The sequence below is a fragment of the Equus caballus genome, chromosome 31, assembly GCF_041296265.1.
Source record: "Equus caballus isolate H_3958 breed thoroughbred chromosome 31, TB-T2T, whole genome shotgun sequence".
Lineage (NCBI taxonomy): Eukaryota > Metazoa > Chordata > Mammalia > Perissodactyla > Equidae > Equus > Equus caballus.
This window is the reverse complement of record NC_091714.1, coordinates 4425931-4447006: the sequence shown is the minus strand read 5'-3', so window position 1 is coordinate 4447006 and position 21076 is coordinate 4425931. Positions and strand designations below refer to the sequence as shown.

Below are 21076 nucleotides of genomic sequence, written 5' to 3'. Positions count from 1 at the left end.
GATATTCACAGAAGGCGAAAGACAGAGTAGCTTGAAGGCTCAAAATAATCATTAACATCTCATTAGGAAAGAGAATAAATTGATTTAATATTCCAACACTAATGGTTCTGTCACAATTGCTAAGAATATGTGGGTAAGTTTTAGATAAGAAAACACAGCTTACCTACTGTCTTAAATGTCACAGTCCACGCAAATAATCTCCTGAGTTAAGGGCGTTCCACTCACGTCCCGCGACTGAGCCATGTAAACCCTTTGTCCCGAGGAGACAGAACTACTCACATTCCCCTAAATAAAACTTGCAGTTTTCAGTCTCCAAACTTTGAACACATTGTTTTTCCCACCCTGAATTCTCTCATATCCACATTTCCACCTTCGTGCGACCACTTCTGCTCAAAACAACAGATCCAGCTAGGCCTACAGTTCCGGAAATGAATGAGGTACAGTGACTGTCCTCATCAGGCTTATAATTCAGAGGAGACGAAAGCTAAATCACAAACAGAAAATCTCAGTATGATGGGGAAAAAACCAAGATGCGTGTATGTTCCAGGGGCGCAGGGGCACACTGCTGTCCCAGCTATGTGGAAATGTCATAAAATAATTTCACTGAGCTGAGCCGTTAAATAAGAAGTTGGTCTCAGAAAGGCTATGGGAGAATTACACGTGGAGGGAATCTACATGATGGCACAGAGTTAAGAAATAGTCTGAAACTACAAAAGTACATCAGGTACAGTAGTCCTGGAACAGGCAGAGGCCATTCATAAGAGACAGGACATGGGAGCCACTGATGACTTTTAAACAGAAGAATAATATGTTCAGACTTATATTTGCAAGATGGATTTGAGAGACACGCGCTTGGAGAAACGGTGACCAATGAGGAAAAAAAAGCAGTGAAACAGACAAAATATGATGAAAGCTGAATTTGTGATGTCAAGTAGGAAAGGCCCTCCATGGACATGTAGGAGGCTGCAGTGGTCAGAGAGGCCAGCTTAGCATTTGCTACAGAGGCCAGGTGGGAACTTCCTTTCTCCTGAATGCCCATCACAACCTAGACCCAGCGACGGGCCCCAGTCACCAGGAAAACAGTCCTGATGCCCAGAACTAAGTGACAACGGGCAGCTCAGCAAAAGATAAGAATGCAGATTCATCTTTTCTCTAGATGTTCTGATACTTCTCCTTACTTCATTCATGACTTAACCTCCTCTCACTTCCCAGTCAACAAGGACCGCCCACTGCATCTTTCTCACTGTGACAGAAGTGAGGGCAAGCTTTGATCAAATATACACTCTTCCTGTCTCTCTGCACTGTGAATATTTATGAGCTTGTGTGTGTGTCAGCTTGAGGTTAACTTTTGAATGTATTTTCTCATTCTGTTTGTTGATGTTGCTATGGTCAGCCAGGGGTACTCATCTCCATGAGCCCTCCAGTTGTCCAGATTTTCCAATAGGTAACAGGGGCAGCCAGTTGGATTAACCAAACTATGACAGGCAGCCATCCACATACAGATTTGAGAAGGCCTTATGGGGCGCTATTTCCAACATTATAGACTGAGTTGTTTATCTTCTATCCAGCCATGTTGCCTGAGGATGGACAGTTCCAGACCCATGACCATCTGTGTAGCAACAGTGATAAAGACTATCTGCAGAGATCAGGACGGCAATAGGCCAAGACTTTCATGACAGTAAACACTGTGGATAAACAGAGATAACAGAGGTCTCCATGTGATGTCACGATACATTGTACTGTCTCATAGTTTGGTGACTAGAAGTTGGAATTTTGGCTGTTACCCAAGGATATCACCTTCATTGGTCAAGTCTGGAGGTGTCTTGACAAAACAGAAATTTGGCAGGACCTGGTGACTTGTTGTGGGGGTCAGTGGGAAGGGAAATGATGACTCTAAGGTGGCCCACCCATGCGGTTGGGTGAATGAGGCTGCCACCACAGGAGATGTGAAATGACGTAAGCAAAATTTTGGCCACGACGAATGCCAAGTCCAAGCACTTGGAAGTGGAAGTCTTACTGTGCCCTAGGCTGACAGACAGACGTGGGAGCCCTAGCCTATTGGAGACGGCGAGGACCCAAGATGGCCGGCTGGTGGAGCCGTGAGAAGAGCAGGGTGGGGGCAGAGCTCCTGACATGGACTTTCCTCATTCACTACTCACCCTGGGCTTAAAAGGGGTGTCGGCAGCTGGGAGGCGCTCAATAAAGATGTTGGTTATCGAACTCAATTTCAAGGGGCAGTTAGATGGATCTGAGAAGAAATACTCAGTGGAGTATCATGAGCAAAAATGTAAAATCAGTAGAGAGTAAAGAAATTTCCAGAAAAGGGAGGAAACCTTTCCTGAATCCTCCAGCCCATGGAGATGGGGCCATCTGTTCATGGCCCCAATATCCTTCTCCCTGTCACAGCTCACACAAGAGGTTCTGGCCAATCCAGGATACAGATTCAGTTTTTAAATGGTGAGCTTTTCACCTGAATCTATGGCAATGCCCAGTTCCTCTTCCTGGCTTTCTGCTCCTATAATCTACTGAGTACCTGCTCTTCTCTAAAGACAGGAGAACAAGTGCGTCCTGTTACTGCCTCACCAGTGACTGGAATCCCATCCCTCACACCTGGAATCTAACTGTTCTCCAACAACTTTCTGGATGCCAAAAGCTTGCCTGATTTCCAGTTACTGTGTTTTGATCATTCTAAGAACATTGCATTATGTAACGTGGAACCCCCGCATTGCTGAGGGTTTGCTGAAAAATGAGACAAACCACTCTGAACCTCCATGGGTGATGGCAGCAAATGGGGGCAGTCATTCTGGGGTGGTCCAGACCCTCTCCACTCCCACCTGCTTTGTATCCCTGCTAGATTACATGGTTTATTTTCTCTTCCACTCAGCAGCAATGGACTTTGCAATCCTGCTCTATTTCAAAACTAATTCTATTACATTTAAAATGAGTTCTCCAATGAAATGTTATAAAGGCTATGAAAATTCATTTGCAGATTCAATTGCTAGAGAGGTTGTCATAGTCGAATGTATGAATTCATTTAGGACATGGGGTGCTAATTCAGGGAGTCCTAATGATTTCTAAATGGAGGCATCCTGATGTCATTTCTGACATTTACCCTTCTTCCTGTACAAATAAATAGCCTCACATGATGGGTAAGGGCAAAGTAATTATCAACTATCACAAAGTTCTGTAATGTTTGTCTCTTTACAAAAAGCATGCATTATATATATGTGCGTGAGTGTGTGTGTGTATATATGTGCATACACATACACACACACACACACAGATACACACACACACACAAATATATATATACCCACACACATCTTTTATCCTACTTAAGTTTCTAGGTGTGTCTTTACGTATCTATCCATCATCCATCCATCCATCCACGTATCATTAAAAAAAAAAAAAGGATTGGTGTTTAGAGAATATCAGGAATGCTGACTAATTGCTTTCAGGAAGAGAACCAGGCTGTGAGCAAGTGGAACATTCAGCTTCCTGCTGGATATGGCTGGAAAACGACTAAAATAGCTCCATATTTAAAATACCTCTTGCTTTTACCCAGCAGGTAATTCGAATAGTGCTTACAACTCAGCAAGTCCATCATTTACCTTCTTGGCCTTCAGGAAATGGGGCCTGGACAGGTAAGTTTTGCTGGGTTTCACAAAGGTCCGAGCATGCAGTCCTACCAATCACTTGGGTGGTGAGAACAAATGAGGAGCCAGGAGGAGAAGCTGATGGAAGGGAAAAAATCCTGGGTGTCCAGAGGGAGGCCTGGGTTACACAAGAAAGTACACCAAGTGGCAGCATCTTTCTGCTTCACAACTTGCCTTCTGCCAGGTGCTGCTAAAGGCGCTGCCAGGGTTTTGTTAAGCAACCCTGAACATGAAAATCCTTCCTTAGACGCATAACCAGGAGACCTAAGGAGGATTTCTCTTCCTCCTCTGAGGTGCTGACGGTGAGGGGAAGAAACAGGGTCCACTAATCTTAAGTCAAACGTTTGAGAAGAGCCAAACCATCATGTGGCAATAGCTACCTTGTTGAGTTTGAGGAAAAATGTTTAAACTGAAGAAGGAGCATATATATCTTAAAGTGAAGTGACATCTGCCACACAGATCAATCACCAAGAACACCTTAAAAGCAAAAAAACGAAAAACTAAACACGTTGAAGGGAAAATAAAACGACTTCAATGCAAGGTTTTAAAACCATAGATTTGCCTAACTTTCAAGATTTATTGTTCAATACATTCTGGTTCAAGAATATGACAATCCACATAAATTAAATTAAACCATGTGAAACAAAATTTGCCTCATGGGATCATGTACTTAAAAATCAAATGTGACTCCAGAACACATATATTCAAAATCTTCACAAAGAATTCTTTATCCAAAAACCGAAATTATCTAATGGTGGCTATAAATATAAGGTTGTACAATAAAACGTAGCTACTGGTTTTAAAGGGAGCCAAAACAAGAGCCGTCTTTTACTTATAAAGCATTAACGTCTCTTAGAAGATCATTCTGACACAGCAGAGGTGGCAGGCACGCCTGCGGCCCTGGGTCACCTCACCTGGAGGATGGACACCGTCTGGGAGAAGTGATGCTGCTCCATAGTAGAAGTGGAATAGAGAGCGGCAAGAGGATGATCAAATTTCTGCAGGTAGCTGTTACTGAAGCCCCGGTGGTCCAGGTCGTGACACAGACACGCGATTAGCAGTCCTTTGCGCTTAAGAAAATAACACAGTGCACATAGTTCAAAACAAAGGAAGAGGATGCAAGGAGACTTACAGCTTACCATTCCTATCACATTAACTTCTGCCATTACTATCACCAACATCCTCATGAATCCTTGAAATTCCAGTTAATCTCACTTCTTTCTTAACCTCCTTCTTTGTTTTTCTGCTTATGAACTTGGCAGTCAAATTATTCTTGAGCTTTCCTGCTCAACTCTGGGAAAAAGTGCAGGTGGCATCAAATTAAAGCGAATGTTTCAAAGAATTACAGACGAAGCAAGTCTGTACAAGGAGAGGATGGTTTCGGTTCTTCGTTCAAAAATCTATTCAACTGTAGATTCTAACAGTGTACTGTCATCATCAAAAAGGCATGTGAGAAAATGGTAAATTATATAGAAAAGGAGAAACAGCTGAAGGGGATTAGCAGGAGGCAGGCGGGGTCCTAAATAAAGCAGTCAGGGCGGGCCATGGGAAGTCAGAGGTGAGCAGAGATGGGAAGCTGAAGGAGAGAAGCAGGAGGTTCTGAGAGAAGAGCACTGGGGTGGGTGGGGAGGCAGTCAGAGCCCGTCCCTGCAGGTGAGCCTGCCCTGAGAGTCAGAGCATCAGGAAGGTGGCCCAGGGGCTGCAGAAGAGGAGGGCAGAGAAAAGGATGGAGAACAGAGGCTGAAAACCTTAGAGGCCTTCTACTCTGCACGAACCAGGGAATGATTATAGGATTTTTAGCAGAGCGGTGACATCATCTAACTCGCATTTTTTTACAGATCACCATGCTGGCAACTGTATTAAGAACAGACTCCAGGAGGGTAAGAGAGACCAGTGGGAAGGCTTTGAAGTAACTCAGGCAAAATGTTATAGAAGCCTGGACCAGGATGCTAGCAGTGGAGGTTACGAGACGTGATTAATCTCTGGATGGATTTTGCAGGCAGAATCAACAGGATTTTCTGGCAGCCTGTTTGTGAAAGGAAAGAAGGGCAGGACAATGGAGAGGGGAAAGGAGGAATCAAGCATCACTCCAAGGTTTTCGGCCTTAGAAACAGGACTGTCACCGACTAAGATGGGGAAAGTTGTGGGTGGAGCCGGTCGGAGGGGATAGGACGGGAGTTTGGTTTTGGGGCGAGGTGAGATGTCTAATTGACAGTCAAGGGAGACTTTGAGCAGACAGTTGGCTATTTAAGTCTAACCTTTAGGGGATGGGTCTCTGCTGGAGAAAGGAAATGGTCGGTGTACCTATGGCATTTAGGGCTACAGGACTGGATGAGCTCACCAAGGTTGTCCTGTGAGGTCTGAGGAGGTCAAGGGTCTAACCCTCAAAAGCCCAACTTTAAGAAGTCTGAGTGAAGAGAAAGAGTCTCTCAAAAAAAACCCCCAAAACATTCCAAAACCCAGCAAAACTAAGGAAGAGCAGCCAGTGCGGCGGGAGGTGTCCCAGGAACCAGCTGAAGACAGCTGCTCACAGAGGAAACACTGCTCACCAACCCTCAGAGCTGGCAAGACGCAGGGCACTGGGGACCTGGACCACAGCATTTTCTGGTGTGTGAGGGGCAGGAGCCTGATCGGAGGTGATTTCAGAGAAAAAGGGAGTAGAGGAACTGGAGCCAGCCAGTACGGCAACTCTTCCAAGGGTTTGCAACAAAGAAGAGCTGAGAAATCAGGAAGGAGCTGAGCAGAGAGGCAGATGGAGAGTGTATGTCAAGAAGGAAGTAACAAACAACAGCATGCTGCATGCAGATGACATGGTCCAACATGCTAATGGAGGAGACAGGAAGAATTGCTAGGGCAGTGACCTCAAGAGTGGTGGTGGTGGACAAGGTCAAGTGGAAGGGTCACCTCTGGGTAGGAGCCTAGGGAATCCTTCTGGAGAGTCTGTTAAGGCAGAGTCCCCTGCGGGCAGATATTGATGGGGGTTGCAGGAGAGTCTGCAGAAATCCCCACAAGTTTATCTGTGCCTATCTGAGTCCTGTTCCTTCTTTACCCTCATTGAGAAGAACTAGTTTCTCCTGCAACCCAAGGGGTTGGGAGGTCTCTCAGAGCACCCACACTCCTAAACTGATGATATCTGCTGTTATCAAGCCTACGCACTCAGTGGTCTTAAGATAACTGAATTAGCTGTGTTCTGAGCATCATTTATTTGGGGGCTGTTTCCATATTTTATGCTGCTGTGTCAACCATGATGAATCTGGTAAGAAATGTCAAGGTTTTAAAATCTTGCACAACAGACAAAAGCTCTTATGCACATCTTTCCAATTTTTTTAACCAATTTTATTTTTATTGATGTTATGTTCAATAGTTTTATTAAAAATATCCCAGAAACAAGCATGTGAAAATAATTTACAAAGTAAAGAATTACCTTTGTTAAACATTTTCATTTAACAAGATCAAATAATAATTTCTAGTAGCTCTAATAGAGATATAATATCCTCTTTATACAATATATTTTAAATATTTAACATATGTTATTTTGGGTTTACGTTTAGCCAAAAAGACTTGAGTCTTTGGAAAAATATAATGATATAACTTTGAAAATGAATTGGAACTGAGAGTCAATATATAACAAAATTTTTCTCACTTATCTTAAAATTTTCCATTTTCAAATATAAATTTCAATGCAATTTGAAAGTGTAATTCCTATAACTCTCAAACTCACAGGCTATCCTATGGCAAGGAGACAATGAAATTGCTTTCTTAAAAGAAACTGAGTGGAGAAAATCCTGAAAGTCTCAAAAATATGGGGTTCAACAGAATGGAAAATTGTTTAGAAAAATTTATGTGAAAAAAGAACAAATTTCATCTGGGTTTTTTTTTTTTGGTGATAAATAAATTACTTAATAGATTCAGACCCAAGTAAAGATTATTAAAAAAAAGAGAGAAATTTTGACTCCTTCTTTAAAATATTATTGTTTTCTAAAATGTACCTTCCAAATTTCCTGCCCAGATTGTGAATTTGGTCTGACAGGATGGAAAAAGGGCAGGACTGGACCTCAGGGGCACTGGGCTCTAATGTGAATGTGACCTTGGGAAGAGCACAATTTCTTTATCACAGAGATGACAGCTCCCTTCTCTCATGGTTAGACGTCTGCCAAAGCAAGACACCAGTTTTACGGAGGAGAGAAGTTGGGCTCAAGTTAGGGCTTCCATAGGCACCGCCAGGACCGCGCGGAGAGAGGATGCACTTGGTGGTCAGGACGGTCTAGACCGAGGAGCGGCAACAGTTGGGGCTAAGGCGCTCAGATCACCAAGCCCTGGGCCGGGTGTTTCAGGAAGGAGTTCGACAGTGGTGCATGGATGAACGAGGCAGTCCCTAAACCTTCTAACTCTGAGATCTGGAGAGTTTCCAGTATGTAACCAACTCTGGGTATGTAAAGTCAGACAAAGCAGTGAAACATCAGAAAGCCCTTGTTTCCTTCTGCTAGAGGAAATCAAATAAGCATTTATGTCTTAATTGCGTGTAATGCTCTAGGTTCTCAATTCAGTAGGACGTGTCTACACTACCCAGGGCATACGGGCGATGAGAGAAAATCACTTTGTTTACATCCTTTCAGAAAACTTTAGCTTTAATAGGGAAGAGAGACTACAAAAATTAGTGATGCCTTGGGGCATATTTTAATGAAGTTAGAACTTCTGTATCTACTTTCCTTATACAAAATAACAGGATAAATGATTGGGTGGAGCAAACTTTAAAATGTGCCTCTATTAATTCACTGAACCAAACTTTGTCCTGGAACAACACGTCCCATAACCATGTCATAATTGTGCTCCAGACATGGAGGATTAAATTCACTCAGGTTATGTGGAACAGAAGGAAAAAGTGTGTGCACACCCACCTCAAGGTCGGTGAAGAGCCCGTGATTGTTCTGGAGGATGGCGTACATGCAGTGGGCCACTGTGACCGCATGCTTCCAGTTGTGATAGGGGACCCGCCGGTAGTTTTTCTTCACAGACATAATAAAACGACACAACTTTTCAAGCTCAAAGCTGTGTGCAGAAGAAATTGTTAGGAGAGAGACTGGTAGAGAATCAATACATTCTAGGAGAGACCTCTGGTCTAGATACACACACGTCTATACCCTTCCACATGTGCAACCATGGGACTTCTACAAAGACGGATTTCCAAGAGCACTGGAGCCTCACCCCTTCCCTTCTATTTCTCTAGCCAGTTCAGAGAGAAGGAAGCTCCTTAATAGCTTTGCTTCTGATCCATTAATTGGAGCAGGGACTAGAATTAGCAGGCAGTTGCCATCATTAACTCTCATCACCATCCTCACCATTCAGGCATTCCCGATGTCCCACAGTGCTCAACAGACAACATATCATCATCCTGCTCCAGAATATTTTGAGCTAATACTTTCCAAAAAGCATATTCAGATTCACGAACTGTAAATGTGTATACCACAAGGATTTTCTAGATGAGTGATTATCTTTTCAAAATGAATCTAATTTATCATGGTACACTCAAGTGACTAAGTGGCAAAGGACCATATTCAAATCCTGACATAGTACGTGAAAGAATACGACATATATTTTTATCGTACAATAGTATTGTATTTTATTTTATATTATTATCATGTATTTATATGTATTTAAGGCCCTACCAACACTCTCAATGGATTTAAGGCAGCTTACAACAAAAGCACATTAATATAAAACAGGGCTCTTTGAAATACCAAAGAGATGAGTTCATAAAACTTCTAAAAATATATAACCTTCATTTTTTTCTCTAGTGAAATTTTTCAAATATCCTTGAAGTAAAGGGTATCTCATTGTAAGAGTTCCAACTGGTCAAATTCTCAATTGATATCTAAGAAATAACTGGGATTAGTTTTCCTGGGTTTTAAAACAGCAATTTACAAAAGTCACTGAGAGAACTAAGAGAAGACACAGAATTCAATAGAAAAAGAGTGACAATTTAGTTCTAGAGAAACGAGGAGCCTTTATAAGCCATTTAATGAGTCAATAAGTATGAAAGAGAAGAAGAAAATTATTCCTTGCATTCTAAGTCATGTGTGTTTAGGCTGTAAAAGGTCAGACATAAAGTCATGAAAGGCCTCTAGGACAGGCCAGAGTGAGAGGGGAAAGATTTGCAATGAAAGAGGGCCATAATTTAATTACTAATAAAGTTAAAGGCTTGGAATTAGAAGACATGTTTCTTTTACATCTAGTCCATAAATTTGCAAGTTGCTGCAAAATCCATGCATATAATCCAAAGCATACTTTAAAATAGTATGTAATTATGTTGAGTAGTAACCCCTGTGTCTTTCAGTTAAATAACCTAAAGCGGTTTTAACCTATATTTTTATGATCACCTGGTTAAGATACCAGCTTGTTAGCCAAGGGACAGCCATATTGCCAGAGAGCTTGGCAGCCTCTATGGCACGTCTTAAAAGGCTGTGGATTTGTCCAACATATTTAGCATTTTTAAAATTTGAATATTAAAAAAATAATTTATATATGGCATATTTTAAGGTGATTATCAACCAAGAAAGTGGCAAGGCATATAGGAAGGGAGAGGAAGAGGTCACATCACTCAACAGTTTAAAAAAAGAAGCTTTTAGATCTTTCATACCAGGATGTCCCACAGGACCGATGGACCATATAGACAAAAATTCCAGGCCACATATTTTCAAAAGGACCAATGTCAAAATGGAATCTGAAATGAAAAGAAGATGCAGTTTATTCTTAAATATAATTAGGATAAATATGATAACAAGTAAAGAAAGTAATTTAATTTTTTGTCTATCGAGAAACTAGGAAAAATCTGAGAGTTCAGCCATTTCTTTTCCTGGCTTCGCAGTCAACATCTCTGTTGTATTTAAAGGTTTCCAGGAGGAAATTCTACACATTCCCCTCAGAACCTGCTCCAATTTTTAAGCCATCGCTTAATTTTCTATTAAACAATCTGTAAAAAAGGATGTTGTGGTTGTTACCAGAGCAATGAAAAAGTACAAAGAAAAATTATGAATAATACACATATATTACACAGCACATAGATAAGGGTGAAAAAACTTGGGAAAAATTTTTTTAGAGTTGAAAATTATTCTCTCTCGTACTTAAATCGAGAGAAAAATTTCATAAACATAAACATCCAAAGTTATGGACTATTTTTTATTTGCTAATTTAGTTACTAACATTTAACTCGAATAAACAATGGTAAAGTATTAAAAGAAACCATTTTCGTCTAGTAACACTGGTGGTACCAAATGTATGAGTTTTTCACACCAACCAATTCTCCAATCCTTTGCAGACACCGGTTGATATTCTAGAAAACAATTTCTCACCCCACCTGGAGTTGGCATGGACTCCACAGGCTAAGGGCTCAGTCCCACTTGGGATGCCAATTCTAGGTCTAGGACACCCATGCTTCTGGACCACTGACTATAAAACAGAGGTTCCCACAACTCCTCTGCAGGTTTGATGACATGCTACAATAGTGCACAGAACTCAGGGAAACACTATCACCAGTTTATCACAAAAGATACAACCCAGGAACAGCCAAATGGAAGAGATGCATAGGGCAAGGTATGTGGAAAGGGTCACAGAGCTTCTGTGCCCTCTCTAGGCAGCCCCCCTTCTATTACTTTCTTGTGTTCACCAACCTGGAAGCTCTCCGAACCCCTTGTTTAGGGTTTTTATGGGGGTTCCATTACATAGGCATGACATTAAATCATTGGCCATTGGTGATTAACTCGATGCCCAGCCCCTCCCCCCTCCCAGAAGGTCCTTCGTGGAGCTGAAAATGCCAACCTTCTCATCACAGGGTGGGTTCCTCTGGCAATCACCCCCCATCCTCCAAGAGTCATTCATTAGCATGAACTCATGTGTGGTTGAAAGACGTTTATTACGGAGAAGAACAGCCTCCCCGTCACCCACATCACTCAGGAAATAACAAGGGTTTTGGGAGCTCTGTGCCAGAAGCCAGCTAAAAGACCAAATACATATATATTTCTTATTATGTCACAATACATACTATTTATACAGAATTAAAAGGTAAACTGAGGGATATTAAACATTGTAAGAGTTTACTCGAGCAAAAATCAATTCAAAGGGGGAGGTGCCAAACCAGAAGTGGTTAGGAGGGCTCCGCAGACAGGAGCTCAGGGAAAGACTTAGACAGAGAAGGTGCAGAAGCAGAGAAAGGACATTATTTGATTGTCTGCAGCTAAAGCCTAGCTGGCTGTGTGTGATGGGCTGTGCTTAGCCTTTGATTTCATAACTTTGAGGGATGGACAGGCTTAGAGTTTGGTTTGACATTCGAGCCACTTCAGTCCAATGGTCTCCTTCTTTAACTAATTCAACAACATTATATTTCCAAATATAAGGCAAGTATCAGCTCTGGGTCACTTCTGAAGATTTTCTGTGTAGTTAAATGGTGTTGGCTTGCACTTATGATGGGAATACAAATTATCCCAGGTCCTACTACGCATACATATTAGCACAGGATTAGAAAACAAAGTGTGAAAGCTAAATTAATGACTACCACATTCTTAAATTTAATTGGTAAATTTAAATTCATACAGAAATGAAAACTTTTAGATATCTGATATTAAATGCCATTTTGAGTATTAACTGTATGGTGTAAAGCGTGCAAAAGACTAATGAGAAAAGCTAACCTTTAGGTGAACTCATTTCAAAATGGTGTTCAGATTTTTTTTTTTTTTGCTGGGGAAGAGTCACTCTGAGCCAATATCTGTTGCCAATCTACCTCTCTTTCTTTTTTCCCTCCTCCCCAAAGCCCTGGTACATAGTTGTATATTCTAGCTGTTAAGTCCTTTTAGTTCTTCTGTATGAGCTGCCGCCACAGCATGACTGCTGACAGACGGGTGGTGTGGTTCTGCGCCTGGGATCCGAACCTGGGCCATTGAAGCAGAGTGCGCCAAACTTTAACCACTAGGCCATCAGGGCTGGCTCCAGATTTTTTTTTTTCCCCCAGATAAAGAGATCTCGCCTTCCAAGTTCTATCCTAAAATTTGGAATCACCTCCAAAGAGGAAAATGGCAACAGGAAACTACTGTTGTAATTCTAATTCTATATCACAATCTATTTAGAATTAGATCTAAATAGAATTAGAATCCAATATAGAATCACTAACAATAGATTAGTGATTCTAATTCTGTGACCCACTTCACTCTAAGTTCAACCAAATTAAAAGTCTGTTCCTGAAGACACTGACGAGGCAGGATACTCACAGCTCAATCTCTTTGCAGAGACGCACTGGAAGGTTGAAACGCATGAGGCCCTGCCACTCTTCTGCGGTGCAAATGCTGTGATAGGACAGCTTTTCCATGGTGACCCGGTAAATGCACTCTGAATGACGGATTCTATGATACATCTGGAAAGCAAGTCCAATAAACACAAAATAAACTACAAGAACGTTTAAAATAGTTACATCACGAAAGTTCAGAATTCGGAGTAAAAGAATCAGAACTATAACTGAAAATACTATTACCATCCATTAACTAACGTCACTATCCATCACCTAATATTACTACCTATCACTATTCATTGCCACATACACTGAAGATACCCACACTGTCACTTTGAAGACACAAAACAGTTGTTAAAAAAATGTTCTCTCTCTTTTAAAAGACTTATTAGATTCTGTAACAAGTGGCTTTTACTCTGGGTAGCGAGATTACTGGGTATTTATCTACCAGTGCCTTGTTCCTGGACTCCTAGCAACCAGAACTGTGAGAAATAAATGTCTGTTGTTTATAAGCCACCCAGTTTACGGTATTTTGTTACAGCAATCTGAACGGACGAAGACAGCAACTAAATGAGTCAGGAGTTAAGATATTTTTTCTACGTCTCCTTTAAAAAAAATATTTAGCCTAATTTGGTGACGTCAAAGTCCTCTAGCCAGGAAGTCTCTAAAATGTTTGTGAAGACCTTTGTCAGCAAAAGAATTCTGGAGATGCACTCTCGACAAACGTAGACTCCTGCAGGAATTCCATGCACAGGCACTGTGCTCATATCTTATTTATATTATAAAACACAGACTAAAATAGAAAGCTAGAAAAGATAAAAATGAAAAGCATCTATTTTTAAAAGGTTTTATTTACTTACTGAACAAGACTCTTTGTTCTTACTAAACAATTATGTATTTTAAAATAAAAGCACTGTAATTAAATGTATGCTATCAATTGTCAAGCTTTTTCTTTAAAAGTTTGTAAGATACTGATGTTAATGTCTGGTTCAGCTTAATTTATTTCAGCATTTAGAATGTCAGTTATACTGTTTGAGAAAGATATGCCAAAACGTATGTGGATCCAAAGGGAAGAAAGGTAGCTGTTCTGAACTTATAGTTTTGTTCCCTAATCACTAATATTTTGGGTTGAAATTCATTTTCCCTGATCTCAATCAGTTAATCCTGCAAAGTAATCAGCTGCATTTTTATGTATTAGCAAACAGGTTCAAAACCAATGAAACTCTTCATGAGGAAGATTGGAATTAGCTAAAAGTTGTTTCATAAAATATAATCATAAAAAGCATTCAATTTTGAAGGCAGAAAGAGAGGTAAAGGGAACAAAGGAGAGATGGAACAAACAGAAAAGAAATAAGATGGTGCATATACACGTAAACATAAAATGGGCCTGGTCTAAAAATGCCAATTAAAAGGCGAAGATTGTCAGATTGTCAGAATAAAAAAGCACCTAACTAATGCTGTTTATGAGAATCCTACTGTAAATATGAAGACACAAACAGAGTAAAAGTGAAAGGATGGAAGAGACACACCATTTAACACCAGTCAAAAGAAAGTTAGCGTGTTTGTATTAACATCAGACAAAGTAGATTTCAGAGCAAAGACTATGACTGGGGATAAAGAAAGTCATTTCAAATGATAAAAGGGTGAGTTCCTCAAGAGAAAATAGTAGTCCTAAATGAATACGGTCAGTGGATTTTCAATCAGGATGTAGAGGCAAGACAGTGAGAAAGGAGAGTCTAAGCCACAAATGGTGACGGAACAACCGGACACTCATTTGTGAAATAAACCAATAAACAAATTCTGACCCTTCCCTTGCACCATACACAAAAATTTACTCAAAATGGATCATAGACCTAGACGTAAAACCTAAAACTATAAAACTTCTTGAAGGTTTTCTCAAACACAGGATAAAATCTTTGTGAGCTTAGGTTAGGCAAATATTTCTTTGGTAAAAGGCTGACAGCAGCATCATAAAAGGAAGAACTGATGAACTGGACTTCTTCAGAGTGAAAAACTACTCTTAGAAAGAAACTGCTTAAAAGAACTTTAAGCAAGACAGCCAAACACTGGGAGCAAATGTTTACAAGTAACCCACCCGATAAGTGACTTGAATCTAGAATATATAAAGAACTACCAAAAAGCAATAATAAGAAAATAATCACAAACAAAAGATGGGCAAACAAGTTGAGAAGACACTTCATGGAAAAAGGCATAGAGATGGCAAATGTGGAGGAAAGGGGACATGTACAATGATGCTGGGATGTTCGAGGGTACAACCATTTCTGAAAACACTTTGGCAGTTTCCTCAACAGTAAATACTCTCCTATATTATGACCCAACCGCTCCACATCTAGATATTGACTCAAGAGAAATGAAAACATGTCTATACACAGACTTGTGCACCTATGTTCACCATGGCTTTACTTGTAAAAGCCAAAAACTAGAAATAGCTCGAATGTCCATGAACAGGTGACAAAATAAACAGTTTACAGTCTGTCCATACAATGGAATACTACTCAGTAATAAAAAAGAATGAACTATTTATACATGTGACACCACAGATGAATCTCAAAATAATTATGCTGCGTGAAAGAAGAGAGACGAAAAGGAATACAGATTTTATGATTCCATTTGTGTAAAATAATTCTAGAAAATGCAAAGTAATTTACAGTGACAGAAAACAGATCAGTGGTTACCTCATTGTGGCGGGACAAAGATGCAGAGGGGTAAGAGGGAGGATTATAAAGGATCGACAGAAACTTGTGGGGGTGTGGATACATCCATTATCTTGACTGTAGTGATGTTTTCACAGGGGAGGGGTATAAACACTTGTCTAACTGTGCACTCCACAAACATCTGCAGTTTACTGGATATTGATAAACCTCAGCAAAGCTAGTTAAAAATTTCGGCTCCCAGTCTTTAAAGGCATGTGATAATTTGTATGAATGACACATACATATGACAGCAAAAAAGTCACAGGACAATGAAAATACTTGCAAACATCTGTTTTCAAAGTGCTCTCTTCACAGCATGAGTTTATTTGGAAAAGCCTTTATTTTCTTATTCAGTGTTAACATCACTCGCAATCTGAAAGTTCAGATTAAACGTTGTTTATTTCTTTGCATATATCTGCTTAGGAACAAAATATTGACTGCCTTTGCCACCAGAAACGCTCAGCCAATTTGGCATATTTATCATTCTGTGAAAGACGCATGTGTAAATAATCTACAAATTCAGCCATTCTTCCAAGTACTTTGCCACAAGCAGCAAATCTTCGGGTAGCAAAATGGAAGTGAATGTACACTTCGGCGCTGTCTTCGTAATTGTGAATTGTTTTGGGCAAGTGTTAATAATCCCCCCTCCTAACACAGACAAGGAAGAGCCTGGATCAGGTTTGAAAGCGTAAGCTGGACACCACTGTCACCTTTTCCCGATTGTGGAAGGTCCACTCTGTCACAGGCGACTGCATCCTGGACAAGACATGGCCACATGACGCATGAACTTGAGTAAACCTCCATCTATGTACGCACAATCAAGAAAAGGTAGTTTCTTTAATAGCATTTACCTAAAAACACATCTAGATGGAAGTTCTCACATTTTCCTCCTACACCTCAATGGGACGTCACTTGCCTTCCATTTAAGACGATAGTGTAGATTCTGGGAGGAGGGTGAAGACTCTACAGGATTAATTCACTATTACTGTAATTCGGTACTACCCATAATTCAATGGGAAAGTTGCTAGTAAAAGTAACTACATTAAGCAGCAAAATAATATTGCCATTATAATCATTAATACTACTGAGCACTTATCATGTGGCAGGCAGCATACTAAGTCCTTTGACGGCACTTTTTCACGTTATTCTCACAAAAATGCTGTAAAGTAGTTATTCCTTTTACCATCATTTCACAGGCTTATGACCTCAAATTATAATGAACTTTATTTCTATTTATAAGCTTATATTTATAAATGTATAATGTTTGCAAATATAAAAATTTCTTAATTTAAAATTTTATTTTTATTATTTTGTAATTAGTGTAGGTAACCCATGCATATTAACTTTACTGTAAAAAATAATTAGTTTTGGCAAATTTTATAGATATTTTAGTTAAAAAAATAAATGACTTTCAATGTGAATAGTAGAAAATAATATAATGTAGAATTATTAGTAAATGATTTCACCTTATTCATCATACTGCAATTATTAATGAAGGTAGAAAACTGTGCTGTCTTTTTAAGTTGACTTTGCATAAACTAATTGTCTATGATAACTGAGTAATTAATCTGGGACTCATTGTCCAGGAAGACACTCCTATGGGAGGCACTGCTATTTATTTTGATGGCACACCAATCTTAGGCACTAGGAATAGACAAGGCACAGAAGACAGAAGAAAGATGACCTGGAAACAGGAGTGTAACACAGCGTATTTCTACCACGTGGTGAGGGAAACCAACCATTCATAATTTCATAAAACGGCATCCCTACTTCTTGGCATACAAGAACATTTAGTTGGTGATACTTTGGAATGTTTTTTTGTGGCCTATTTCTACAATCATCCTCACTACATTTAGAACTCATGGTGTTTAGCAAACACTCTGATATAATTAATGTTCACAGTAGGCCTGGAGTCACTTCAAGGGAAAGCGATTAAGAACAGACTCTGGGTCATCTGCCTGGGTTGACTCTTCTCACCAGCATTTACTAACAGTATATATTCAGGAACATTACTTAATTCTCAGTGTTGCAGGTCCCCCTAAAATTGTTTATTTTGGTGAACTATTCTTTCTTTCTTTCTTTTTTTTTTTTTTTTTGCTGAGGAAGATTGGCCCTGAGCTAACATCCGTGTCCATCTTCCTCTATTTTACGTGGGATGCCTGCCACAGCACGGCTTGACAAGTGGTGTGTAGGTCTGCACCTGGGATCCGAACCGGCGAACTCCAGGCCACCAAAGTGGAATGTGCAAATTTAACTGCTGTGCCATAGGCTGGCCCCTGGCGAACTATTCTTGCATGGTAGTGGTTTGCTGCACTGTCTTATAGGAGCCAATTACACACATCATTTCCAATTCAGAATCCAGTAGCTGACCTGGGAGCTTGAAATTGCCCATGATGGGAGTGTATACACCACAGAAATTGGGAAACACTACATACAAATAAAGATTCTGTTTTTTAGAGAGCTGGCTTTACCAGAATGCCACTGGGTATAGGTAACGCACAAGATACAAGGAGCTTAACTACTGGAGAAGTTTGAGGATGTCATGATAGCTGTCCTGCTCTTATAAGTTATATGCACTTTCCTCCAGTCAACTTAACTCACATTTCAATTACAATTGACAAAATATTGGCTAACATACATATTTTCAATATGATGTTTGTCAATAGCATTAAATGATATCACTAATAAAATTAATTAATTAATGATAACATCAATAAAATTAAAAAATAATTAATAAAATTAATCTTGTCTTAAAATCAAAGACACTCCAGATAGGCATGGAAAGTGTTTAACAAGAAACCGTGTGTTCTTTATTTAGTAGCATAACATAGTGTTGCAGTGGACCAAAGGGACCTCAGACCCAGCAGAGTTGTGGCTCGTGGTTCTGGGATTTGAAGGCCTGTGTGGGACGAGAGACCTGGCCGTGGCTGCGTGAGAAGAGGAGCTACACTGAGAACTCTGTAAAGATAAAAGGAGCTTGTTCCTGCTTGGGGCTGTGGGTGGAGAATAAATAGTCTCCATCCATGGAAGAAATGAAAACTCCTCCTGTACCTCATGTAGTTGTCCCAAATTTGCACTACTGACATACCGTAAGAATTTCAAGCTAAAGAATTAACTAACAAAAAAGGTGGACCGAGAACAATGAACACTGGAGGTACGTGGAGAAAGGGTTACGCAATCATGGGCACGTGGGTCTCCCACAGGGACAGTAATTCCAAATGCATCTGAGGAAGGAAATATCAAGTGATTAAGTAAACGAATGGATGAATGAATAAATCCAAGAAAGAAGAGACCAACACAAGGAAGAATTGACAGACCAACACCCCCTAACAATTGAGTTCATGAAAAATAATTGAGAGATTCAAAATACACTGTTGCCAAAATGTCACATTTGAAATGCAACTTCTTATGCCCGCACAGCTCTTCTAGTTTATGGGAACCACAGGACCAAAACACGAAGGGCTGATTTTTTTTTCTTGGTTGACCAAATCCTAAGTAGAAGTGTTTAAAATGCTGTCTTTCTTAAAGACAGGTCAAGGAAACTACTCTATGCAACACCAGAGAGAATTCTTTTCACGGTGAGATTTGCAAATGTGACAAGAGGACTCTCCAAATGCTTTGCCATAAATATATATAACAATGCATTGAGATTTCATGAAATTGGCTATAATGATTATTCACAAAATATAAATATCATGATGCAGAGTAAAAAACAAAGGGAGTAAGGCTGAATATCTACTATGGAGTGGGGACGGTACTAAGAATTTTACTCATATTATTTCATTCAGTCCTGACAGCAACCCTGTGGGATGGGCATTAGTCCCGCTCATCAGGTGAGGACACAGAGGCTCAAAGAAGTAAGCCGCCTGGCCCAAGGTCAAAAAGTTGGAACACGATGAAGCTAGTATTAAAATGCCTACCTGCCTGACTTCAAGCCTGAGGTTTGAATGATACACAGCATGCTTTCACTCAAACAGTGCTTAGAGAATGACTTGGAAAAGCAGACGAAAGAAAAGTGTAATATCTGAGGGAAAAGCTGTATCTACTGCAGAGTAAGTCCTCTTGGAAATGATGCTTTTAAAATCAATTTGAGATTGGAAAATTGCCCTGTAGTCAGTGCCTAGACTTTCAAAAAAATTATATATATATATGTAAACGTGGGACATGAAACCACCTAGGTTTCAGTGTCAGTTCTTTTTTTTTCCTGCTTCAGTGCATGGTTGTGTATCCTAGTTGTTAGTTTAGTTCTCTATGTGAGCCACTGCCACAATGTGACAACTGACAGGCAGGTGGTGTGGCTCCACGACCGGGAAATGAACCCTGGCTGTGGTGGTTAGGGGGCCGAATCTTAACCACGAGACCACCAGGGCTGGCTCCGTTCATTCTTAATCTGTACCCAGCACAGTACCTAACATACACGAGTGTTCAGTTTCTATTAGTGGAATGAATAAATAATCATGTCATTTATAAATTTCGTAGCCTCAAAGGCAAGAAAAAAGTTTTTAATTCAGTTAAAATTAGTTATCTATATACTTGTAGACTTGGAGAAGGATTAAACTTTTTATTTTTCATGTTATCCAAAAGATGTAATCTGGGAGGTGTTAGTCAGTAATTTCTTCCTAGTGTATTCAAATTAAAGATGTTATAGAGAGAAAGATGCGCGTGTGTGTTACCATGTTCCTACCAACAAGGAGACAGGTGAATTTCAGGAGACAGCTTTGTCATATAATCCATTTCCAAATAATATGAATTTTAAATTATTTCTAAGAAAAGTTTCGTTGGGGATATGAAAAACTCAAGTGTTGTACCCAACAGTCAGTTCATCATCTACAAATACAAATTTAATTTACATAATTCTCCTTCAAAGTATAGCGAGAATTGTTAAACTTTCTATCAATCTACTTCACACTATTTAATTAACCTTATCTTCGCCCTGTAATCTAGATTACCTTATCTATGAAGGTTTTTCCTGAACTTTTTCCCATTTCTGGAAAAATTAATCACACTCTCCCAAGTACCACCTACTCTATATCTTATATATAAAACTTTAAAACTCTATCTAATGTCTGTCTCTCCTATAAGCAACTTCAGAGAAGGACAGTGTCAAGTGAAAGGCAGCACAGCGAGGAGCCAGTAAACATGCATTGAGACCCTGGCTCTGTCACATACTTGCTGTGTGAAGTTGGGCAAATTAAACTTTATGTGTACATTTTTTCTTATGTCAAAAAGAGAGAATTATCACCTCACTCAGGATCACTGTGAGACTAATTAAATGAGTCTTTATACATAAAGTGTCCAGAACAGTGCGCGTCCCGGAGTAAGTGTGACATCAAATACGAGCAGTCCTGATTATAGTAATATTGTATCCACCATCTGATACAAAAAGGATACTCGCTACTTGGTTGTTGAATTGAGGAATGAATAAAGGCTAA

At 39.9% G+C, this 21076-nt stretch overlaps 1 protein-coding gene across 7 annotated transcripts in view; it reads right to left on the bottom strand.

Moving 5' to 3' along the window:
• The window catches only part of PDE10A (phosphodiesterase 10A), a 540491-nt gene that overhangs the window by 23852 nt on the left and 495563 nt on the right, over positions 1–21076 (bottom strand). For all 7 annotated transcript variants that reach the window (XM_070256511.1, XM_070256509.1, XM_023633143.2 and 4 more), the window contains 4 exons: positions 12914–13056; positions 10294–10377; positions 8555–8705; positions 4571–4726 (listed from right to left, as the gene is read on the bottom strand). In XM_070256511.1, the coding sequence (XP_070112612.1) occupies positions 4571–4726; positions 8555–8705; positions 10294–10377; positions 12914–13056 (534 nt within the window). The remainder of the gene's footprint in view (positions 1–4570; positions 4727–8554; positions 8706–10293; positions 10378–12913; positions 13057–21076) is intronic.